General features: G+C 35.8%; 5 protein-coding genes across 5 annotated transcripts; 3 read left to right on the top strand and 2 right to left on the bottom strand.

The window, feature by feature from the left end:
• The first annotated feature begins 2,829 nt into the window (after nucleotides 1-2,829).
• LOC133336135 (uncharacterized) lies at nucleotides 2,830-3,280 on the top strand. Its single transcript, XM_061544433.1, has 2 exons — nucleotides 2,830-2,841; nucleotides 2,921-3,280. The coding sequence occupies exons 1-2, from the start codon at nucleotides 2,830-2,832 to the stop codon at nucleotides 3,278-3,280; spliced, it is 372 nt and encodes a 123-aa protein (XP_061400417.1).
• Nucleotides 3,281-5,317: 2,037 nt separating this feature from the next.
• Nucleotides 5,318-5,767, top strand: LOC133336134 (uncharacterized). The gene is made up of 2 exons (XM_061544432.1): nucleotides 5,318-5,329; nucleotides 5,408-5,767. Exons 1-2 carry the CDS (start codon nucleotides 5,318-5,320, stop codon nucleotides 5,765-5,767), a joined length of 372 nt encoding a protein of 123 aa, XP_061400416.1.
• A 2,248-nt stretch (nucleotides 5,768-8,015) lies between these two features.
• On the bottom strand, nucleotides 8,016-8,546 carry LOC133336131 (larval/pupal cuticle protein H1C-like). The gene is made up of 2 exons (XM_061544429.1): nucleotides 8,535-8,546; nucleotides 8,016-8,465 (listed from the first exon to the last, which is right to left on the bottom strand). Exons 1-2 carry the CDS (start codon nucleotides 8,544-8,546, stop codon nucleotides 8,016-8,018), a joined length of 462 nt encoding a protein of 153 aa, XP_061400413.1.
• A 2,657-nt stretch (nucleotides 8,547-11,203) lies between these two features.
• On the top strand, nucleotides 11,204-11,735 carry LOC133336132 (retinin-like). The gene is made up of 2 exons (XM_061544430.1): nucleotides 11,204-11,260; nucleotides 11,331-11,735. Exons 1-2 carry the CDS (start codon nucleotides 11,249-11,251, stop codon nucleotides 11,733-11,735), a joined length of 417 nt encoding a protein of 138 aa, XP_061400414.1. The 5' UTR covers nucleotides 11,204-11,248.
• A 10,433-nt stretch (nucleotides 11,736-22,168) lies between these two features.
• LOC133336140 (retinin-like) lies at nucleotides 22,169-22,590 on the bottom strand. Its single transcript, XM_061544438.1, has 2 exons — nucleotides 22,556-22,590; nucleotides 22,169-22,484 (listed from the first exon to the last, which is right to left on the bottom strand). Exons 1-2 carry the CDS (start codon nucleotides 22,565-22,567, stop codon nucleotides 22,170-22,172), a joined length of 327 nt encoding a protein of 108 aa, XP_061400422.1. The 5' UTR covers nucleotides 22,568-22,590; the 3' UTR covers nucleotide 22,169.
• Nucleotides 22,591-26,688: the final 4,098 nt, after the last annotated feature.

The following is a 26,688-nucleotide window of genomic DNA, read 5'->3' as shown; positions in this document are numbered from 1 at the left end:
AATGCTATGCCGATTTAACGACGTTCGTTTGTCAACCTGGCCCTTGAAATCAGGATAGAGATCACTACTCCTAGGATGTTTGGTATTGAAATGGTATATATCGGTCAAGTATATATCGCACTGTGACCCAAAATGGATTTCAAGCTGAAAGGGCTTTGAGGAAGGTAGCCTTTGGCGAGTATATTATGAACGAAGGACATATTCACCATAGGTCAAGTTATTGTACCCTATACCATTGGCTCTAACTTGGTAGTTTGGATTATTGTAATTATACCCTACACAACTATGTTGTCAGGGTATTATAGCTTTTTCTGGCTCCAAGAGTTTGTAACGCCGCGAAATATTAATCCTAGAGCTACATTTCAGTATACCGATCGTCATATCTCGACTAGCTGAGTCGATCTATACATATATGTCCCTCTGTCTGTTCATTATAATTTTTAAACACGACACAGGCCACAGTTATGGACCAATCGTTACGAAATTTTCCATGTAGGATGAGTTCTAGGCAAAGAAGATGAAAGGGATGAAATGAACCTACAACTTTATATTTCTTTCTGTTTGATATAGAGGCCAATATTATAGACAGAACTTTAAAAATTTTACATAAAGAGAGTGGTTTGACCACAGAATAAGCATGCTAGTTTTGATGAAGATCTGTCAATATTTATCAGATCAAATCGACCCAAACTTTTGTATAAAAAATTACAAAATTTGTATTCATGAACGATATAGACTGCGGACAGTATATACCAATTATATTGTTATATGATTGATTTGAAATTTTACACAAAGTTCCGGTTATGGTTAACACTAGATTGCCGAAGGCGGTCATTTTGACCGCTTTCCAATTTCAAGTACAAAAGGAACTGTGCATTTAACGACACTTTTTTTTAAATTTGGTGACTTTTTGTACCTCATAGAATTACGTTTATTATAAAAAAATTCACCAAATTTAAAAAAAAAGTGTCGTTAAATGCACAGTTGCTTTTGTACTTGAAATTGGAAAGCGGTCAAAATGACCGCCTTCGGCGTTCTAGTGTTAAGGACGACGCCTATAATTTTCGGATACGTTCACATGATATTTAGGGAATGAAATGGATCAAAAACGTAATTTTTGTGTGTTTTCAAGTTGCTTTATAGGTCAAAATAATAAGCCGAACTTCACAATACAACACAAGGCGGTTTTGATCAGTCAATATACAGCGGGTCAAATCAACTAAGACCTTTCTGTGTAAAATGACAAAAATTGCATCTTATGGCGTAAATGTTCACCCCGGAATAATATGTTCCAAACATATGCCAGAACAAGAAGAAACAATAGCTGTTGATCTCTAATCGGTCAAAAGGGTGGAATTATCGCGAAAAATTGATCAGGCACGAAATATTGATCCGCAGAATGTTAGTCTTCCGTGATAGTTGTGTACCCCGGAATAATATATTCCAAAAATATACCATAATAATAAACAATAGCTGTTGATCTCTATTCGGTCAAAAGGGTGCAAATATCCCGATAAATTGCTCAGGCACGAAATATTGATCCGCAAAAAGTTAGTTTTCCGTGATAGTTGTGTAGGGTATCATATGGTCGTCTCACCAGTTTTTATTCCCGTTGAACATTAAGTCTTTCAACTACAAATAATCAATATTGACATACTTTTTTGATACGATACCAATATAACTGTACCGATTATTATCGGTATCGATCGTGCCGGCACCGTTATATAGGTACCGGTTATTTTTTACCGGAAATGGCTGCAATCTTTGTGTTAACAACGATTTATATAAATATACCGTACGATTACAGGTATTTTAACCCTTTCAGTGTTCTTGTCAAATATATTCGACATTTAAAAATTCTCTCTTTCTTTGCGATTTTTCGGTTATCCTATGTACCGTTAACATTGATGGTTTTGTTTTTCCTGAAAAACAGACGAAACTGTACGAGGGTTAAAATGAAAATTGCTTTTTTTCTAAACTCTATGCCTTTATATGATTTTAAGTACACATTTTTCGATTTTTATACCTACAAAATTTTTTTTGACACTGAAAGGGTTAAATATCCACCTCATGGTGGAGGACAGAACGTAACAACGTTTTTAATTGACAATATAAGCAATATGTGGAGGGTATACGTTTACCGTTGGCATTATGTGGAGGGTATAAAAATTATGTCAATATTCCACATTGCTTTCAAGCCTTCGGCATTCCTGAAAATATTTCTAACTATTTTAGCCTAGAAAAAAATCATTATAGGTTTCTTTACAATAGTCAGTGAAAACGTTCTTTACTCATATAAAATTTATGTATTTATTTATTGGTTTTAAATCGTTTGCACTTTTTGACAAGAAATAAATTATGGGTACAATTAACAATAACAATAACTCTTAAGTAATGGGAAATAAACTCCCCCTCCACTCGATGAATTACATATTTAATGTTCTTGTATATCCGATGCATTTGTTTACTTACTAATTAAGTATGTAAATAAACATACAATTACAGTATAAGACATAGAACTTGACCTAGAAATTCCCACGGCATTTTATAACCACTAAATAATTTTAACAAAGTCATCGCACAACTACTACTTCACTTCGCCATACTTAACTTTATTATACATTAAAAATAGTTATAGGATTTTCAATAACACCGACACAGCATAACTCCATGTGTGTGTTTGAGAGCAATGCATAGAAACACTTTACCACCATTAAAGGTTCAGTATATAAACACGTTTATTTTTGGGAATTAATCATTGCACTTCTTCGTCAAGCATTTTTAACAACACAGACCCTCTCTTCAAAAACAAAAACAAAACCTTTGAAAATGTTCAAGTTGGTATGTGTACAAAATATTTTGTTAAAATATTTAAAACAAATTTTTAATAAAATCTTTATATTGTTTTTGTTTCCTTCAGGTGGTGTTGTCTGCTCTTTTCGCCCTTGCCTTGGCTCGCCCTGGTCTCTATGAATCCGTTGAGGTCCATTCTGCTCCCTTGGCCACTGTAACCGTACAAGAACATGGTTATGCCCAAACTGGTTCCCTGGTGAAGTCGGCACCCTCTTCCGTGTCACATCAAAGTCATTCGGTTGTCCATAGCTCAGCTCATGTTGTGGAGGATGTTTTGGCACCTGCTGTGAAGACCACTTCCTATACTACCAAGACTTTGGCTACACCTGTTGTTGAAACCTACTCTGCTCCTGCTTTGATTAAAACTGTGTCTACTCCGGTCTTGCACACCTACGAATCAGCACCTGTTGTAGTTAAGTCTTGGTAATAATATTGATTAATATTTTGTTGAATTATTTGTGATTTGTTAATGTTTTTATTATGAAAATAAAAAAAAATAATTTAAATTAAACCTTTTAAATTTTATTTAAAAAAATGTAAATGTATTTTTGAATACAAACTATGTTAGAAAATGAAGATGGTTGGATTATTAGTTTCTGAGGTATAGTCCCGGCATTTGTAAAACCCATGTTTCAGCAAAAAACGGAGTTAAAGTACGAGAAGCACTGTTGCCGTCACTTGATGCTGGCACAATAAATCGTCTATATCTTTAATGAGATGCATTTGAAAATTGTTCGAAACTTTCATATGGAGACCATATTATAGAAAGTTCTTGTTCAAATGTTTTTATGCTCTGAGAAAACGATATACCAAATTACAGGCCCTTAGTTTGGGAAATTTAGGTAGGACCTTCAACATAGAGATAATGGAATGGAGACTTTATAAGGATGTTTACCAACCCCGAACCGGAATGTCAAACTACAGCTACTTCTATTGACAAATGCGGCTATGAACATCAAAATATTTAAAGTAAAATGGAACTTTAAATGAAAACATGGACATATATTTGTCATTACCTGCAAACATGACCTTCACCTAACTTGAAAAACCTAATTACTGCCCTTCGTTTTTATACCCTTCACCACAATGTGGTACAGAAATTATGTATTTGTGCATATGTTTGTAACAGGCGAAAATAATCGAGATATACCCATGGTTCCTTTTGAGAACATGCATAGAATCACTTTCTGAGTCGATTTATGCATGTCCGTCCGTCAGTCTGCCTGTCTCTCCATGTTAAATTGTAAACAAATTAAGGTCACATTTATGATCCGAATTGAATGAAATTTGGCACAGCTCATTTGTTTGGCCGAAGGACGAACCCTATTGAAATTGGGAAAAATCGGTTTAGAGTTAGATATAGCTCCCATATATATTTCGTCCCATTTAAGGTAAATAGTGTACCAAAGTCCCTATATATCTTTCGATTTGCACGAATCATAAATCGTGAAAATCGGTTCAAATTTAGATATAGCTCCCATATATATTTTCATCCGATTTTAGGTAATTGATGCACCAAAGTCTCTGGAAATCATTCGATTTAAAAGAAGTAATATAAATTAATCCCTGGTAAGTTTCCCTGAAATCGATTCAGATATAGATATATAACAAAAACGCGACGTCTGTTAGGATTCGTATGTAGAATATAACCAAAGTGGTGAAGAGTGTTTTTGCAAATGTGGCTCGGAATACATAACATTTAAAATGGTCGTTCAAAATAACCAGATCTCCTTCCCCATGCGAAATTTCGTGATGTTCGGGTCATTATCAGAAAAACAGACAACAATAAAGTTGTTGGTCTTTGTCATACCCAAAATATTAACAAATACTAAGGATTGGACCATTACTGAGGTCTGTTGCTGGTAAAACTGGACAGATGGGCGGACACACATGTGCAAATCGACTCAGCTAGTCGAGAAATAAAAATCTGTATATCAAAACGTGGAGCGAGGACCAATATTTCGCGGCGTTACAAAATCGTTGGACCACACAAAGTTATAATAACCTATGAACATAGTTGTGTCGGGTATGAAATCGTAATATTTTTACCAATATTTTTGTAAATCACTGGCATTTTTCTCGATTCGATAACATTTTGTAACTAGTAATGGAAATAAACAGACAATTACTGTAAAACAATTAGAACTTGACCTAGAAACTCCCACTCCATCTCATAGTTACATAAACACCTTTTACAATGTCTGTGTGTTCCATGTACTTCATTACATGATGGTCGATATCATGCTTTAATATTGTTTTGTCTTGTTTTTTCAATAACACTCACATACACACACATATTTACGTGCTTTTGTGTGTTTAGAAGCAACTCGAAGTAGCACATTACAACCACCAAAGGTTCAGTATATAAACACGTTTATTTTTGGGAATTAATCATTACAATTCTTTAGCAAGTACTAGAAACAACACAGACCCTCTTTTCACACAAAATAACAAATCAAACAAAATGTTCAAGTTGGTAAGTACATGAATTTGTTTGTTGTAACAACTCAATATAGATTTCTAATACACTTCTTTTATTCCATTGTTCTTCCAGGTGCTGTTGTCTGCTCTATTCGCCCTTGCCTTGGCTCGTCCTGGTCTCTATGAATCCGTTGAGGTACATTCTGCTCCCTTGGCTACGGTAACCGTTCAAGAACATGGATATGCCCAGACTGGTTCCCTAGTAAAGTCGGTACCCTCTTCAGTGTCACATCAAAGTCATTCGGTTGTCCATAGCTCAGCTCATGTTGTGGAGGATGTTTTGGCACCTGCCGTGAAAACCACTTCTTATACTACCAAGACTTTGGCTGCACCTCTTGTAACGACATACTCTGCTCCTGCCTTGGTTAAAACTGTGGCCTCTCCTGTCTTGCACACCTACGAATCAGCTCCTGTTGTAGTTAAATCTTGGTAATAGAAGTGATTTGATGGCAAATTATCATTGATCGAATTGCTGTTATCATATAATATTTGTTATGTTGTTAAAAAATGAATAAAATAATAATGCTTAGAAAATACAAATATAAAGTAAATTTATTTTCAATTCGATTATACATTTATCCTTCTCCTATAAACTTTTCGTTCGTCTGCAAAACCTCGAAATATTTGTTGGAGACCCCATAATCTTTACATTTTGTTGATTGGAATAAAATTCTTTTTCGATTACTCTGTATGTCTGCCTGCTGGTCAATCTGTACGATGTCCAACCTGTTGAAAACACAATGGACCACTAACTTCGCGCAATAATTGATACTACTCCTAGTAGGTGTTCAAAGTGAGATATATGGTATATAGCCCCCATATATCGTTACCGTTGCACTTTTCAATCAATGGAAGCTTCAAATTCCAGCCGAAGTGGCTGGCATTTCGGAGGTGAATCTGGCATTTCCCATTTTTTGAAAGATGAACAACAATAATAATAATTGTGGGTCTATCCCTAGATTTATTTTATAAGAAATATGGCTATAAGTGGACCCTTCAGATTTTCTGAGTATAAAATACCTCTTTGTATATTATTATACCCAACACGACTATATTGTCAGGGTATTATAACTTTGTGCAGCCCCAAGAGTTTGTAACGTCACGAAATATTGGTCCTAGACCTACCTTCAAGTACACCGATCATCATATCTCGACTAGCTGAGTCGATTCAGACATGTGAGTCCGTCCATTATAATTTGTAAACACGATTCTGGCCACAGTTAGGGACCAGACTTCATGAAATTTTGAATGTAGGAATGGTTCGGCCCAATGAAGACCCCTATTTTGGTAAAGGTCGGCTACAATTTAGGGAATGAAATGGACCAAAAACTTTATTTTTGTCTGATTTTCTGGTCGCAATTATGGCCCGAACATCGATATTTTACATGGAGAAGGGGTTCGGGCCAAAGAATAAGCATGCCTGTTCTGTCAATATTTAACGGTTCAAAAGGACCCGGACTTTTGTGAAAAGTTACAAAATTTTTATTCTATAGCTTATATATTTACCTCTGAAGGACATACACCCGAGAAGTTGTTAGTATATAGAAGAGGAGTAGATGGCATTTAAATTGATATCAATTATATTATCTGTACTCGGATGTGGGAGTTACACGTAAATATTTACAGATGCTTACGTATTCGTATACCATGGTCAAGGACAACGCCTCTAATTTTCGGTGATGATCGGATAATAATTTTGGGATGAAGTGCACCAAAAACTTATTTTTTGTGTTTTTTTTCGAGTCGACCTATAGGCCACAGTTATAAGCCGAACATCACAAGACAACCCACGCTGAAGGGAATATGGACAAGTAAGTATAAGGACTGTACAGAATATTAGTTATATTCGGAAAATAAGTCAATATATGTTAGAGGTGCAGTTGACCTCTAATCCGACAAGTGGGTGCAACTATCTCAATATAGAATTATATAGAATTAGTCAAATTTTAGGCACATTTCCCAACAAGATGGATGACATTTTCACCATAAAACGGTCCTGATCCTATCCTGTCTGTAATTTGCTATTTTGTTTTCTAAAACACAGTTACCAGAATTTGCCAAATTGTAGGCATTCGGGAGATCCACGTTTTAACATAGTCGCATAAAGCAGCCCCGACCCAAATAAGGCACCTTTGTGATTCTAGGAATCTCTGTCTAAAAACCTTGACCTTAAGAAGATGAAACTCTATCATCCTGGAAGGAAGCACTCTATCTTGGAAATGTTGTTGATAAATATTAGTCGATAGCACTAGCAATGTCTCCTGCGGAATTCTCTGCCTGAGAACTCTGTCGTTAAGACGTTTGAATACTATTCACCTCGTCACTTATTATTATTATTTTAATTGCCAAGATCGACTTTTTTTCTAATATCGGCACCTTTTTCACTTGAATGATTAGCATGCATTTCACTTGAAGTGATTCCCCTAAATTTGTTATTGGAGTTCTACATCATTAGGTAATAGGTATAATATATTCAGGTGTAATATTATACCTATCCCTTTGGAAATGTCAGAAAAATTCTTTCAAATACCAGATAATAAATTTCCAACCAAAGTTGTTCATTTGTTTTAAAATTAATATTTTATTATCATTAAATCGTATCCTCCAACATAGCGCTTATGATTAGTTCAGTCATTTTTCGAAACCACTAAATTATGTTTTTTTTCCACCGCAACTCCTTTTTACCATAAACCAGTGGCTGTATAGGTCAAAGGAGCCGAGGCAGCATAGGTTGAATAAGCTGGAACAGCAGCATAGGTATGAGTCAAAGGAGCAGTTGCGGCATAAGTTTGTACCAAAGGAGCAGCGGCAGCAGGGGCAGTGTAACTATGTACCACAGGGGCAGCAGCGGCATAGGTTTCTACCACTGGAGTAGCCAAAGTTTTGGTTGTATACGATGTGGTCTTAACAGCTGGACTGTAAACATCTTCCACAACCTTGGCACTGCTGTGGACAACACTGTTGCTGTGATGTGACACAGCGGATGGGACACTCTTTACCACATTACCGACATGAGCCAATGAGGATTCCTGAACGGTAACCGTGGCTGCTGGAGCAGCAGAATAGAAGAGAGGTGTTTCCAAATGACCGGGACGAGCAGCAGCTACGGCGAGGAGAACAGACAATACCACCTAGTGGAGGAAAAAAAATATTTTTATTTTAATTTTATTTTTTTTTCGATTTATTAATTCATTACATACCAATTTGAACATTTTTGTAAATTTGTTTTTAGTTTAATTTCAGATGGTCTGTATTGAATGTAGGAAATGATTAACTGATACCATTCTTGACAATTGCTTCAGTTTATATACGAAAAAATAAATTTCAAAATCAAAGACCTATCACACAAGCAAGCAGTCTTATTAGTTATTTTACGTTTATGGCCTTGCCATAAGCTTACAGCGTTTTGTGTGTGTGTGAATTCTACTATTAATCACATACAGACGTTTTTGCTGTTTGGGGATTGGGACAACTAAGAAATTTTGTGTTTGATTTTCTTCGTTATACTTTTTGTATAAATAATTTAGAAGAACTGTGTAATTTCCTTCTACTATATAAAGTAAAAAAAAAATTAAAAAGGCCACGATTAAAGGACGAACATTAACAAAGTCAAAAATGCACGCTTAGAGAAAGTCGTGAAAAAAATATTTTTAAAAATCAACGCCTATATTTAAAAAGTCGTTAAAACGAATATTTTAGAAAAATCCACGCCTAGAAATAGTCGTTAAAACAAATATTTTTAAAAAATAAACTCTTAGACATAGTCTTTAAAAAATATTTTTAAAATATCCACGCCTAAGATAGTCGTTGAAAAAACATTTTTAAACTAGTGAGCGGAGCAGTATAGTCGCACGGAGCCGACCATTTTGTGGACATTTATTCCGAGCCTGGGCAATATATGCCTATATTATTCCAATATCATTATCTGATCATCACCGAAAATTATGGGCATGTAGGATGGGTTCTGCTCAATGAATACCCCTATTGTCTTTGGTGGAAACTGGTTAATATTTAGGGATGAATGGACCAAATACCTATTATTTGTCCGTTTTTCTGGTCGCTCCAGAGGCCGCAATTATGGCCCAACCATAAAATTTACAAAAAAAATTTAAAGAAATCCTTGCTTATAAACAATTTTCCAACAAATATTTAACAAAATCCACCCTTGAAAAACGTATTCCAAAAATTTTTTAACCGGTGAGAGGAACAGTATAGACGGACGGGGTCGATCATACGATACCCTACACAACTACCACGGAACTCTAAATTTTTTATTCCGAGCCTGGGCAATATTTCGTGATAGTTGCACCTCCTTGCCCGATTAGAGGTCAAAAGCACCTTTTCCTCACACTGACATATTTTCCGAATATTACCAATATTCAGTACAACCCTTCTAATTAATTGTCCAGATTCCATTCACCGTGTTTTGTGTTGCGATGTTCGGCTTATACTCGAAAAAAAAAACACAAAAATAAGTTTTCGGCCCACTTTATCCCAAAATTATTATCTGATCATCACGGAGAATTATAGTCGTTGCCCCTGACCACTACTGGAACCTCACGGAACATTTCAAAGCAATCAGCTGTATATTTTTGCCCTCCAGTGTGTTAATGGGTTACTAAATAATATCTGAATACGTAAGCACCTATAAATATTTACGTGTAACTCCCACATCCGAGTACAAATTGATGCCAATATAATTGGCATCAATTTATACGCCATAGAATGCAAATTTTGTATTTTTTCACACAAAAGTCTGGGTCCATTTTACCCGGTAAATATTAAACAATCTTTATCAAAACAGACATGGTTATTCTTTACACCGATCCCGGTCTTCATGTAAAATTTCCCGGTGTTCGGGCCATAATTACGGCCTCTGGAGCGACCAGAAAAACGGACAAAAATTTAGTATTTGGTCCATTTCATCCCCTAAATATTAACCGATCTTTACCAAAAACAATAAGGGTCTTCATTGACCAGAACCCATCCTACATGCAAAATTTCGTGAAGATTGGTCCATAACTGGGACCTGTATAGTGTTTACAAATTATAATGGACAGACGGACTGACGGAGGGACACGCATGTCTAGATCGACTCAGCTAGTCGAGATATGACGATCGGTATATTTGAAGGTGGGTCTAGATCCAATATTTCGCGACGTTTCAAACTCTTGTGGCTGCACAAAGCTATAATACCTTGACAACATAATTGTGTAGGGTATAAAAACTTAAAGACCTATTAACATTTTTCTAAAAACTTTTAAAAAGATCGGAAATAAATTGTTTTATTCCACTCCGCCTTCAAAGACATTTGTTTGTTATCATAATAACCAACCGAATCACGTCACAATATTTTAATTCCACCTGGAACAGGATCTACTACACAAAATTACTCAGAATTATGCTTTTTGTGGTTTTTCATTTTTTTGTAACAGTAGCTACTTGTCGGTTTACCAATTACATCATATCCATCATTTGCAAGTCAGCATGTACGTCAAACATTCTATCTGTTTGTGGTCAGTCGGAGATCAACAACTCCTCCACAGCAGATTTTGGTTATAACTGCTACAGTTTTTTTCAGATAATTGTTTGTGGTCTTGTTAATTTTCTCTTTTTCGCTTTTGTACTTACTTTTACCTTATTCGTGTGTGTGTTGTTGGTGGGGGATGTGGACCAGAATCTTAGTAATGTTTTTTTCGGTTTTTTAATCTCTTGGCAAGGCCATACGTACGCATTGTGTTTTGAACTTTTAATAGTTCATTTGGGATTTTAATGTTTTGTTTTGGTTTTTGAACGTTTCTGTTTTTATTCTGTTTGTATAAAAACGGGAAACAGTTGCCAGAATGATATCAGTTCTTAATTTCATTCATTCAATACAGACCATCTGAAAACAAAATCTCAAAAACTTTACAAAATGTTCAAGTTGGTAGGTTTCAAAATAAAAATATGTTTTTTTCAATGAATTTCTAAATAATATTTTCCATGTTCTACCTTAGGTGGTATTGTCTGCTCTTCTCGCCGTAGCTGCTGCTCGTCCCGGTCATTTGGAAACACCTCTCTTCTATTCTGCTGCTCCAGCAGCCACTGTTACCGTTCAGGAATCCTCATTGGCTCATGTCGGTAATGTGGTAAAGAGTGTACCCTCGGCGGTGTCCCATCACAGCAACAGTGTTGTCCACAGCAGTGCCAATGTTGTGGAAGATGTCTACAGTCCAGCTGTTAAAACCACATCGTATACAACCAAGACTTTGGCTACACCAGTTGTTGAAACCTATGCCGCTGCTGCACCTGTGGTACAAACCTATGCTGCTCCATTGACCCATACATATGCTGCTGTTCCAGCTTATTCAACCTATGCTGCTTCAGCTCCGCTGACTTATACAGCCACTGGTGTATGGTAAGCATTGCGAAAATGATTTAAAGAAGATGTTTCGAAAAATTGACTATGGATTTGAAAAAAAAAATAGTTATGTTGGAGGATATTGAAAACGATTTGTTATAAATTTGAGTAATAATTGCGAATAAAAAATTACGTTTATTTATTAAAAATCTGTTGTTTTTATTTTTTAATTTCAAAAAAGGTATAAGGAAATCTGAATAACCAATATATATCAAAGGACAAGGTAATTCTTGGATATTTAATCAAGGATATTATAATATTTATGAGTGAGCATTTTAGACATATTTTTAAAGGACTATCAATATCAATTTTTTAAACATGGACATTTTTAGAGGACTATTTAAAAACCAAATTTCCCAGACTTTCACTCGTGGATTTCTTAAAATTTTATTTTTTATACCCTTCACCACACTGTGGTACAGGGTATTATGTCTTTGTGCATGTGTTTGTTACAGGCAAAAGGTAACAAGATAGAAACATGGTTCCTTTTGAGAATATGCATAGAATCACTTTCTGAGTCGGTTTACGCATGTCCGTCTGTCCGTCCATGTATTTTTGTGAACAAAGCACAGATCGCATTTATGATCCGATTTGGATGAAATTTGGCATAGGTCACTTATTTGGTCCAAGGACGAACTCTATTGAAATTGGGAAAAATCGGTTCAGATTTAGATGTAGCTCCTATATATATATTTTCGTCAAATTTAATGTAAATGGTGCTCCAAAGTCCCTATATATCTTTTGATTTGCACGAAATTTGGCACAGCGTAATGAATTAGGTCTAGAATAATGTGTGTATGTTTCAGGAAAATCGTTTCAGATGTAGATATAGCTCCCACACATATTTTCGTCCGATTTAAGGTAAATGGTGCACCAACGTCCCTATATATATTCCGATTTGCACGACATTTGGCAAAGCGTAATGAATGATGTGTGTTAAGTTTCGTGAAAATCGGTTCCGATTTAGATATAGCTCCCACACATATTTTCGTCCGATTTAAGGTAAATGGTGCACCAAAGTCCCTATATATCTTTCGATTTGTACGAAATTTGGCACAGCGTAATGAATTAGGTCTGGAAAGATGTGTGTTAAGTTTCGTGAAAATCAGTTTCGATTTAGATATAGCTCCCATACATATTTTCGTCCGATTTAAGGTAAATGGTACACCAACGTCCCTATATATCTTTCGATTTGAACAAAATTTAGAACAGCGTAATGAATTACGATGAAGGGAATATGGACAAGTTATTAGAAGGACTGAGTCGATCTAGACATGTGTGTCCCTCCGTCAGTCCGTCTGTCCATTATAATTTGTAAAGACGATACAGGCCACAGTCATGGACCAATCTTCACGAAATTTTGCATGTAGGATGGGTTCTGGCCAATGAAGACCCTTATTGTTTTTGGTAAATATCGGTTAATATTTAGGGGATGCAATGAACCAAATACTAAATTTTTGTCCGTTTTTCTGGTCGCTCCAGAGGCCGTAATTATTGCCCGAACACAGCGAAATTTTAAATGGAGAACGGGATCGGTCTAAAGATTGGTCAATATTTAGCTGGTAAAATGGACCCTGATTTTTGTGTGAAAAAATACAAAATTTGCATTCTATGGCGTATATATTTGCCCCTGAAGGTCATAGAGCCGATAATATATCCAACAGGATTGGTTGACCTTTAAATTGATGCCAATATAATTGGCATAAATATATATTTATTTATAGGTGCTTACGTATTCAGATATTATTTAGTAACCCATTACCACACTGGAGGGCGGAAATATAGAGCTGATTGCTTTGAAATGTTCCGTGTGAATGGAATCTGGACAATTAATTAGAAGGGCTGTACTGAATATTAGTAATATTCGGAAAATATGTCAGTATAAGGAAGAGTTGCTGTTGACCTCTAATCGGGCAAGAGAGTGCAACTATCACAAAATATTGCGCAGGCACGGAATAAAAATCCTTACAAAGTTAGTGTTGAGTGGTAGTTGTGTAGAGTATCGTATGTTCGGCCTCGTCCTACTATACTGCTCCGCTCACTATTTGTAAATGTGTTTTTAAAGATTGGTCTGAGCGTGCATTTTTTAAAATATTTTTATTTAAGTCTGTCCAAAAGCATTGATTGTTTGAAATTAGTCCATAAGACAAAATATATTTTTTAAGGTTTTTCCATAAATGTGGATATTTTTTAAATATTTTTGAGGCCTGTCCAAAGCTTGAATTAAAAAAATATAGGCTATCCATACACGAATTTTTATACCCTACACAACTATATTGTCAGGGTATTATAGCATTGTGCAGCCTCAAGAGTTTGTAACGCCGCGAAATATTGGTCCCAGACCCACCTTTAAGTATACCGATCGTCATATCTCGACTAGCTGATTCAATCTGGACATGTCTGCCCGTCCGTCCGTCTGTCCGTTATAATTTGTAAACACGATACAGGTCACAGACTATCAATCTTCACGAAATTTTGCATGTAGGATAGGTTCTGGAAAATTACGCCCCCTATTGTTTTTGGTAAATATCGGATAATATATAGGGGGCTGAATGGACAAAATACTTAATTTTTATACCCTACACAACTATGTTGTCAGGGTATTATAGCTTTGTGCAGCCCCAAAAGTTTGTAACGCCGCGAAATATTGGTCCTAGACCCACCTTTAAGTATACCGATCGTCATATCTCGACTAGCTGAATCGATCTAGACGTGTGTGTCCGTCCGTCCGTCTGTCCATTATATTTTGTAAACACGATACAGGCCACAGTTATGAACCAATCTTCACGAAATTTTGCATGTAGGATGGGTTCTGGCTAATGAAGACCCCTATTGTTTTTGGAAAAGATCGGTTAATATTTAGGGGATGAAATGGACCAATACTAAATTTTTGTCAGTTTTTCTGGTCGCTCCAGAGGCCGCAATTATGGTCCAAATATCTAGAATTTTTACATGGAGAAGCCAAAGAATAAGCATGCCTACTTTGATAAAGATTGGTCATTATTTAGCGGATCAAATGAACCCTGACTCTTGTGTGAAAAATAACAAAATTTGTATTCTTAATTCAAAAGGGAATCTGGGCAAGTAATCATAAGGGCTGTCCTGAATATTAGTAATACTCGGAAAATATGTTTGTGTAAGGAAGATGTGCCCAGGCTCGGAATAAACATCCGCAGTAAGTTAGAGTTCCGTTATAGTTATGTAGGGTATGGTATGGTCGGCCCCGTCTGACTATACTGCTCCTCTCACTTGTTTATGACTATGTAAAATTGTACAGCGACTGCAATCATAACAGCTGGATCAGCAATTCAATGTCTGAACTTCACGATTCGAAAGTACATAGTGCTTTAAAAAAATGAATTTACATTCGCCTCCTCTTGAATTTATTGCAGCATCTAATTAACATTTTTTTCATTAATGAAGTGAAAAAATGTCGTCATTGTCTGCATGTAAATAATTTGCAATTCATTTTTTCATGATGTTGCTGCGTAAATCTCTTGTGGTTTTATTCAGTTCAATGTTCCGCGAAACTGAAGGTCAAATAATTAACAGCATTAAAGAGAGGTAGATTTTTACGGTATTTACAGATATGGTGCAGGAAATGCAGTTTTTCAAGAATATAAAAGCACTCATTGCGTTAGTGATAGTTTTTAGAAAACATTTTTAAAAAATCCACGCTTATTTAAAAAATGCACCTATTAACACTTATTATTAGCTTATTGATAGTTTATGGAGTCCTTGAAAAATTAGACCTTCAAAAAAATTAGACACTCAAAATTACTTTTTATAAAATCCACGATTATAGACAAAAAAACATTCTTATAAAAACATTAAAATATATTTTAAAAAAATCCGCCCTTACAGAAAAACTTATAATATATAATATCTCAAAAATCCACGCGTATTGACAGACCTTAAAGAAATATTTATGGAAAATTATGCTTGAAAATCAATTAAGAAAAAAATCAAGCTAATGTGTAGGCCTTAATATTTAAAATATTCACCCTTATAGGCATAGGCACATCTTTAAGTATTTTCGCAAAACCCCAAACCCAAAGAAAGGCTTTTAAAAATAGTTATTAAAATATTTACTCTTTACAAAAAAAGATAAATCTTAAAAAATAAATGTTTTTATTTATATCACAAAACAAAAATATTGAAATATAGTTAATTCATTTGTAACCATAGTCAATGTTTACACGAATGCATTGCTTGTCTGTGTGTATATACATACATATGTGGATAATGACAATATTTACACACAACGAGGCAAATTGATATTCTCCGTGTTTTAAATATCTGACAAAACAATTATCCTTTGCATTTGGTTATTAAAACTGGGGATGGATGATATTTTAACAAATTGAATTGTTCAGATGCGTGTGCCATGGAAAGGGTTACATATACTCTTTCCATTGTTGTTGTTGCTGCTGCTCGTTTTAGTAATGTTTTTCCTAAGTACTAGAAAATGATGGTCCTATTAAGTTTATATTTTAATCCTGTTGTTTGTTTGTTGACAACAGCGTTTGTTTATCCTTGTCCATTTAATTCAGCCTGACCTCAGATTTCCGCGTGATTGCCTTACGGTGACAATCATTATTTATTTTTATTGACCTTTCTTCGTTTCACTGAAATGCATGTATATGTGACAGTGATTTCTTTCAAAACAAAGTGGAAAAAATATTTAAAACATTAAAAATATAAAAAAAATCATAATAAATTAAATATAATAAATAAGTTGAAAAATATTTAAAATTGAAAATTATTTAAAAAAAAATCCATGATTATGGATAGTCATTGATAGTTCTCGAAATAATATTTAAAATCTACGCTTAAGGATAGAACTTAAAATATATTTAAACCAGTGAACGGATCAGTATAGTCGGACTGGGCCGACCATACAATACCCTACACAACTACCACGGAATATTAACTTTCTGCGGATTTTTATTCCGAGCCTGGACAATGTTTCGTGATAGTTGCACCCTCTTACACTGACATTTTTTTTCGAATATTACTAATATACACTACAGTCCCTCTGATTACTTGTCCATATTCCTTTCACCGTGGGTTGTGTTGTGATGTCCGACTTTCAATTGCGCCATATATATCAAATCGAAAGAACACAAAAAATTAAGTTTTCGGTCCACTTCATCCCAAAATTATTATCGGATCAACACCGAATATTATAGTCGCTTTCCTTGGCCATACCTGAATCCTCATGGAAAATTTCAAAGCGATCAGCGCTATATTCCCTCCCACTAGTGTGGTAATGCGTTACTAAATAATATCTCAGTACGTAAGCACATCCGAGTACATACGACCATATAATTGGTATCAGTTTAAAGGTAACCACTCCTCTTGGATATACTACCAACTTCGCTGGTCTATGTCATCCAGGGCATGCTTATTCTTGTTCTCCATGTAAAATTTCGCGATGTTCTTGCCATAATTGTGGCCTCTGGAGCGACCAGAAAAACGGACAAAAATTAAGTATTTGGTCCATTTCATCCCTTAAATTTTAACCGATATTTACCAAAAACAATAAGGGTCTTCATTGGGCTGAACCCATCCTACATGCAAAATTTCGAAGATTGGTCCATAACTGTGGCCTGTATCGTGTTTACAAATTATAATGAACAAACGGACAGACTTACGGACACACATGTCTAAATCGACTCAACTAGTCGAGATAAGACGATCGGTATACATAATGGTGGGTCTAGGACCAATATTTCGCGGCGTTACAAACTCTTGGGGCACAAAGCTATAATACTCTGACAACATAGTTGTGTATAAAACATCCGCCTCTTTTAATAGTCATTTTAAAAAAACGCGCTTATTTATTGTCTTTAAAAAAATATATATATTCAAAAACCAGTGAGCGGAGCAGTATAGTCGGACGGGGCCGACCATGCGATACCCTACACCACTACCATGTAAACCCAAACATGTGCCGATGTTTATTTCGAGCATGTGCAATATTCCGAGAAATTTGCATAATCTTGCCCGATTATAGGCCAATAGCATCTCTTCTTTACACTCACATAGTTTCCGAATATTACTAATATTCAGTACAGCACTTCTAATTACTTGGCCAGATTCCCTTCACCGTGGGTTGTGATGTGGCCTATAGATCGACTCCAAAAATTCTTGTTTTTCGGTCCATTTAATTCCGAATTATATGATCACCACCGAAAATAATAGGCGTCGTCCTTGACCATAACTGGAACCTCATGAAAATTTTCAAAGCGATCAGCGCAATATTTCTGCCCTATCATGTTAATGGATTATTAAATAATATCTGAATACGTAAGAACCTGTAAATATTTAAGTTTAACTCTCACATCAACCACTCTACTTGGATATTCTATAAACTTCTATCTGGTCTATGTCCTTCAGGAGTAAATATATACGCCATAGAATACAATTTTTGTAATTTTTCACACGGAAGTCAGGGTCCATTTGACCAGCTAAATATTAACCGATCTTTTTCAAAACAGACATACTTATTCTCTGGCCCGGTCCCCATATCCATGTAAAATTTCGGGTCATAATTGGGACCGCTGGAGCGATCAGAAAAACCGAAAAAAATTATGTATTTGGTCCATTTCATCCCCTAAATATTAACCGATCTTTAATCATTGACCCCATACTTAATGCAAAATTTCGTGAAGATTGGCCCATAACTGTGCCCTGTATCTTGTTTAAAAAATATAATGGACAGACAGACGGGCGGACGGACACACACGTCTAGACACATATGTCTAGATCGACTCAGCTAGTCGAGATATGACGATCGGTATACTTAAAGGTGGACCAATATTTCGCGGCGTTGCAAACTTTTGGGGCTGCACATAGCTATAATACCCTGACAACATAGTTGTGTAGGGTATAAAAAACCCTCCCTTATGGATAGCCATTGAAAAATATTAAAAAAAATCCGTGATTATGGATAGTCTACGTTCATAGATAGTTCTCGAAATAATATTTAAAATCCACGCTTAAGGATAGAACTTAAAATATATTTAAAAAATTCACTCTTTGTAGATAATTTTGGAAAATTATTGATAGTTCTTAAACATATTTTTTATGGCAAGTTCTTCAAATGTTGTTAAAAAATCCGACTTATGGATAGTCCTTGAAAAATATATTTACATGAAGCCACGCTTATTGGTAATCCTTTGGAATAATATTAAAAAATTCAAGCCTAGGAATAGTCCACACTCCTTGTTATTCCTTGATAGTCCTTATAAATATATTAAGGAATCCGAGTACATACAATAATACAAAAGTTCGGGTCCATTTGATCCGCAAAATAATGACCGATCTTTATCAAAACAGGCATGCTTATTCTTTGGCCCGATCCCCTTCTCTATGTACAAATTCGCTAAGTTTGGGTCATAATTGCAGCCTCAGGAGCAACCAGAAAAGTATTTTGTAAAAAATCCACGATTGTCATTAAAAATTATTTTTTTAAAAATTGCATTAAAATACCACTGTAATCACGCCAAAAGGACATTTCCGTCGAAGGTCATTCTTTAGTTCAGTTCATTGCACTGCACAATCAGCCGAAGACCGGATGACCAATAAACACCATTCGATTTGACACGTGCCCCACAATATGTTCTTAAATGCAGTGCGAACTCATCCCCACCCTCCCCCTCCAACTAACATTGTATCGTTGCAAATATGCGATGATGAATGGCTGAAAATATTGGGATTTTTCATGGATAAGTAACTAGCAACCATGCCCAAGGAAAGGTGTCCTGTGCCATAAAGCATTACACTCGATTTAGTCCCAAAAGGAGAATTTTTGCATTGCAAAAAAAGGAAAACGAAGTGCTGTTGTTCACACAGCAATGACTAATGTTGCACGCAGCACACAAATGAACAGCAATGCCAAGGATTGATGACACTGCACTCAAATGCTGCCATGATTGATGAAGAGCAAATATGCCACACACACACATATACACCAACACCAATACATACATACCTGTTTATCGAATAGCTGCAAGGAAACAGAAAAAAAGGGAATTTGATTATAGAAAGCATGCAGTAATTGAATGTAAAATGCATTCATTGGACACGTGTAATGTGGGATGGATTTTGTAATATCTATATCGAGGGATATGTAGGAGTGTGGCGAAGGCAGAGGAGGTGGTCTGTTGCTGTTGTATATTGTGACAAATGTGGTACAGTGTATGACAGGATATTATATAATATAACTACAACATGAATGTTATTGATGAAGCAACGTTACTTTTTGAAATGAAAATATGAGTAATTGAGTATTTTTTTTTTTAGAAAAAACATTTTAGTAATGGCATACTTAAGATTTAATTTCAAATTTAATTTTAATATTGCAAATAAAATAAATCTGTATTCCCAATTTTCGGTATTTAAAAGATTTAAGCCGCATTTTCCTAAATGTCATTTCGAAACTCATTCCAACATTTTTTTAAATTTGTAAATTAAAGGCATGGAATTATAAATAAGTAGGCGTGGATTTAAAAAGTAAATATCAAAGAAAAATATAAGACATGGGGCTTTTAAAAATATATTTCCTGTGGAAATAATGGCTTCGATTTTTCTTGAAAATATTTTCTTACTGTGGAATAAATGTATTTTCAAAAGAAAATATAGGCCTAGATTTCGGCTATTCTTCATAATTTGTTTATGAAGTGGTGATATAGGTGAGGATTTTTGTACTCTACACAACTATTTTGTCAGGGTATTGTAGACTTGTGCAGTCCCAAGAGTTTGTAACGCCGCGAAATATTGGTCCTTTTATGTATATCGATCATATTATTAAGTATATCGATCATATCGCGACCAACTGAGTCGATCTAAATATGTATGTCCGTCCGTCTGTCCATTATTATTTGTAAACACGATACAGGCTACATTTATGGACCAATCTTCACGAAATTTTGCATGTAGGATGATTTTTTGGTCGCTCCAGAGGCCGCCATTATGGTCCGAGCATGATTAAATTTTACATGGAGTAGGGGATCGGACCGAAGAATAAGCACGCCTGTTTAGATAAAGATCGATCAATATTTAGCGGGTCAAATGGACTGACTTTTGTGTTAAAAATTAAAAAAAAATGTATTCTATAGCGTATATATTTACCCCTGAAGGACATAGACACAAAAAGTAGACAGTATATTCAAGAGGAGTGCTTGACCTTTTAATTGATACCAATTATATTGTCGTATATACTCAGATGTGGAAGTTACACTTAATTTTTTACAGGTGCATACGTATTCAGATATTTTTTAGTAACCCATTACCACACTAGAAGGCGCAAATATTGCTCTGATCGCTTTGAAATTTTCCATGAGGGTCTATGTATGGTCAAGGACAACGGCTATAATTTTCGGTGATGATCAGATAATAATTTTGGGATGAACTGGGCCGATAACTTAATTTTATGTATTTTTTTTTTAGAGTCGATGTATAGGCCCCAATTGAAACCCGAACATCACAACACAATCCACGGTGAAGGGAATATGGCCAAGTAATTAGAAGGGCTGTACTGAATATTAGTAACTTACTTAGAACAAAAAGATTTTTATACCCTATACAACTATGTTGTGAGGGTATTATAGCTTTGTGCAGCCCCAAAAGTTTGTAATGCCGCGAAATATTGGTCCTAGACCCACCTACACCCGATCTAGATATGTGTGTACCGAAATTTTGCCCTGGCTGAGAGTATAGAACCGCTGAAATTACAGTTTGGTGGAAGTTGTGTAGGGTTTCATATGGTCGGCCCGTCCGACTATACTCCTCCGCTCACTGGTTTAAAAATTATTTTTAGGAGAGTGGGAAACGAAGTGGGGTTTTAAGAATAGTTTAAATTGAAAATTAAAGCCTTATTGTTTTAATTAATGTTTAAAAAAATACTATTTTTCAAACGACCGAATTGTGTGTGTGTTTTTTTTGAATAAAAAACAATATTCAAATATTTGTTTACAAATCATTTCGATCTTTATTACTTCATTTACAAAAAAATCATTGAATTATCAGTCAAAAGTTTTGTTTATCTTTTTTAAAAAAATATATAAAATTTTGTTTTGGAATAGAGAACAAACGTACATTCACTAAAGAGTGGAGGGAAAACTATGTAATTGGGATGAAACAATAGTAATAAATATAAATACAAAGGTATATACATACATATAAAAAAAATATTATATAATATGACAAATGAACATTTCTTTATGGCAATGATGATTTTTAGAAAATATAGCAGTGAAATAGCTTTAGAAAATAGAAACAAAAACACATAAACTATTATGTCCAACTGTTCAGTACCGGATTACAACTAGGGCAGCAGCATAAGCCAAAGCGGGTTGAATCAAAATATATCTTCCAGCTATGACAAATCCATACACATACACCCACCGCATCACATCTTCGTTTGGATTTACCAGGGATGAGCATAACCATGGGCCAATGGCAAGACAGGAGCATGATAACTGGCATGCAATGCTAAGGGAGCTGCAGCATAGGTTGTCTTAATCACTGGTGCAACAATGGGCTGGACAACATGAGCTGAGCTGTGGACCTGGCTAATGGATTGATGGGATACGGCAGTGGGTACGGATTTGACAATGGCACCAACTTTGGCATAGGCAGGCTCATGGATGACAGTGGCAGGAGCCGACAGTAGAAGAGGACCATGGCCAGCCAAGTAACCGGGACGAGCAGCAGCTACGGCCAAAAGAGCAGACAACACCACCTGCAATGTCAAGAATAAAATTGAAAGTTCACCAAAATATCCTATAGTATATCCTTTTGCGCTCGCCTTACCAATTTGAACATTTTGATTATCCTTTAGGAGTTTTGAAGTGGAGAGTTAAGAAATAGACGAAGAGGTCTGTGTTGCTGATGTGACTGTTTAGACTGTTTTGAAGTCTGAATAGTTTATGTTTTAATCTAGGTACGGGTGCCCATTTATATACTAAAAACGTGCCTTATTTCCTCAAATGCTTGTTCGAAACAAAATGAAATTCCCCTAAAATCAGCTACAGATGCTGACGTTGCCGCCGCTGCCGTTTGATGCAAAGCCATACAAATGAGTCGAACACAAACCATAACAAAGGCGGCAACAACAACAAAAACGCGAGCAAATGTTGGCGAAAATGGTTTGCAAAATATGAGAATAGAAACATAAAGCAACAAAAACAAAAAATTTCAGTTCATAAAGCAACATACCGCCCGGCAAGCTGACTGGCTGCCTGGCTGGCCTTCTCAACCGGGTTCGAACTCGCTTAGCAGACACTTTATAATCACGTTAATGCACAATTTGTTGTTTGTTGTATTGTTTCCTAGATCCAAGTTGATGCATTGTTAGTGTGGTGTTGGAAATGTTTGTTGTTATTGTTGTTGGTGGTTTGGCGTCTTTAATGTGAGTGACCAGAAGAAAAAAATAATGACAATTGGTGGTTTAGAATTTAGGTGGCAATGACGTTGGCGCTGCCGGTTAACCACCACCTCTCAACTATGCTCCCATAAGTGGGTTTTACAATAAATAAAATTACAACATACATACACACATACAAATCGATTACAACATATTCCAGGCAAACACACACAGGCGACGTCATTCGACATCTGACCATTGCTTAATTTTTTTTCTGTTTGTGAAAATTACTCACTCTTGATTTTGTAACAGAAAATTTATTTAATCAGATATCAAGAAAAATAAAAAAAGAAAATTAAAGTAATGGTAATTTCTTAACAAATAATTCAGGAATTCGATACAATGTTATTTAAACAGAAGATTGGAGAATACTTACGAAAACGTTTTGTATTCTAATAAAAACAAAATTAAGGACTATCCCAATTGTAGTTTTTTATGCCCTACACAACATTTTGTGATGGTGTCACAAGTGGGTAACGCCTCGAAATTTTGGTCCTAGACCATCCATCGCCATATCTTGATTAGCTAGGCATAGGTCCAGTTCTGGACAAAGACGACACCTACTGCTCCCGGCAATGACCGGTCCGGTTCCCAGTGTATCCATTAAATTTATAATGGTTATTATACCCTACACAACTATGTTGTCAGGGTATTATAGCTTGGTATTGGTCCTAGACCCACCTTTAAGTATACCGATCGTCATATCTCGACTAGCTGAGTCGATCTAGACATGTGTGTCCGTCCGTCCGTCGGTCCATTATAATTTGTAAACACGATACAGGCCACAGTTATAGACCAATCTTCACGAAATTTTGCATGTAGGATGGGTTCTGGCCAATGAAGACCCCTATTGTTTTTGGGAAATATCGGTTAATATTTAGGGGATGAAATGGACCAAATACTAAATTTTTGTCGATTTTTCTAGTCGCTCCAGAGGCCGCAACAATGGTCCGAACATCGTGAAAATTTGCATGGAGAAGCGGATCGGGCCAAAGACTAAGCATGCCTGTTTGGAGAAAGATCGGTCAATATTTAGCGGGTCAAATGGACCCTGACTTTTGTGTGAAAAATTACAGAATTTGTATTCTATGGCGTAAATATTTTCCCCTGAAGGACATATACATGAGAAGTTGATATTATATCCAAGAGGAGTGTTTAACCTTTAAATTAGACTAATTATATTGTTGTATGTGCTCGGATGTGGGAGTTACACCTAAATATTTACAGGTATCTCCGTATTCATATATTTTTTATTAACCCATTATCACTCTGGAGAGCGCAACTATAGCGCTGATCGCTTTGAAATGTTCCATGAGGTTCCAGTTATGGTCAAGGACAACGCCTATAATTTTCGGTTATGATCAGATAATAATTTTGGAATGAAGTGGACCGAAAACTTAATTTTTTGTGTTATTTTCGAGTCGATCTATAGACCTCAAATGAAAGCCGCACATCACAACACAACCCACGGTGAAGGGAATCTGGACAATAGATGTACTGAATACTCGTAATATTCGGAAAATATGTCAGTGTGAGCAAGAAGTGATGTTTACCTCTAATCGGGCAAGAGGATGCCAATATCACGAAAAATTGCCCAGGCTCCGAATAAACATCCGCAGAAAATTTAAGTTCCGTGGTAGTTGTGTAGGGTATCGTATGGTCGGCCCCGTCCGACTATACTGCTCCGCTCACTGGTTTTAATGTATAAATGCTGATATGATAGGCATACTATTTTTATACCCTACACAACTATGTTGTCAGGGTATTACACCTTTTTGCAGGCCCAAGAGTTTGTAACGCCGCGAAATATTAGTCCTAGACTCCCCTTTAAGTATACCGATCGTCAAATTTCGACTATCTGAATCGATCTAGACATGTGTGTCCGTCCGTCTGTCCATTATAATTTGTAAACACGATACAGGCCACAGTTATGGACCAATCTTCACGAAATTTTGCGTGTAGGATGGGTTCTGGCCAATGAAGACCCCTATTGTTTTTGGGAAAGATCGGTTAATATTTTGGGGATGAAATTGACAAAACTTTATTTTTGTCCAATTTTCTGGTCGCTCCAGACGCCGCAATTATGGCCCGAACATCGTGAAATTTTACATGGATTAGGGGATCAGGCCATTTAGCGGGTCAAATAGACCCTGAGGGTGTAAATGTCACGAAATATTGCTCACGCTCGGAATAAACATCCACAGAAAATTAGAACTCCGTGGTAGCTGTGTAGGGTATCGCATGGTCGGCCTATACTATACTGCTCCGCTCACTGGTTTATTAGAAATTTTCATTTCATGAAATATTTTTACAGATAGATTTTTAGATGAGATATTTACGGCCACACAAAGCAATAAGGCTAAAGGGTATAAAAATGAACTTTAATTATACCCTCAGACTTATGCTACTACATTTCGCTACGCAAAACGTGCCTTCGCGAAATATTGGTTGTACAAATCCGTTTCCGACAATTTGGAGTCAATCCACTCCTTCTGTTACCTCGATTACAAAATGGTCAAAATTTCGTTAAAAAGGATAGTGAAAGGGTGGATTTTAATAAAAAGTTGTCAATACAAAATCAAAGGTATGGTTAAAAAAATTAAAGCGGGAATTGAAAGCATTTATTCACTATAGAGGCCAAAATTATGGTCCGAACATCCCGACCAAGGAATAAGCGTGACTATTTCGTAAAGGATCGGTCAATATTTAGCTGATCAAATGGACCCTGACCTTTGTGTAAAATATGACAAAATTGGTATTCTCCTTACCAAGTCCGAAGATGGGTGCACTCCTTCGGTTACCTCCCTCACTAAGGGTCAAAATTTTCAATATTTATATATATATATATATATAACTTTCTGTGGTTCTATATTCTGAGCTTAGGCAATATTTCGCGATATTTGCATCTCTTGACCGACTAGAGGTCAACAAACATTACAAATGTTCAGTACAGCCCTTCTAATCACTTGTCCATAACTGTGGCCTGTATCGTGTTTACAAATTATAATGGACAGACGGACGGACGGACGTTATTTATCTAAATTAATTCAAGGTGGAAGATTGGACACATTGATCCACTCCTTCTGGTACATCCCTTATTTCAACAAAACTTTGCACAACCTAATATATTAAGAATGACTGTATAATGTAGGAAGATCGGACTTATCGGTCCACACCTTCTATTACCTCCTCCACAAAGGGTCAACATTTCGAAAGCTTTTAAATCTCATATGGAGCGTACGGAATATCAAAATTTCATCCAAACTGTGCACATATAGCTAGAGGAACCGTTGGTCTACTCCTTGGTATCTTAACCACAAGGTATCAACATGTTGAAAGTTTGTTACTCTAATATCAAGGTAATGGAATGTCTGATTTGATCCAATCTTTGCAAATCGTAATATTTTTCCAAACCTACATTGATTCATACGGAATTCTGGTAACCCTCCTTCTTCTGATAACCCTCCATAGATGGACAACTCTTTAATAAAAGCATATATGTGGTATGAAACGAATGATA

Source organism: Musca vetustissima, unplaced genomic scaffold, assembly GCF_032173495.1.
Source record: "Musca vetustissima isolate MV318-11 ecotype Yass unplaced genomic scaffold, APGP_CSIRO_Mvet_v1 utg131899, whole genome shotgun sequence".
Lineage (NCBI taxonomy): Eukaryota > Metazoa > Arthropoda > Insecta > Diptera > Muscidae > Musca > Musca vetustissima.
The sequence above is the reverse complement of the archived record's forward strand: the minus strand, read 5'-3'. Positions and strand labels throughout refer to the sequence as shown.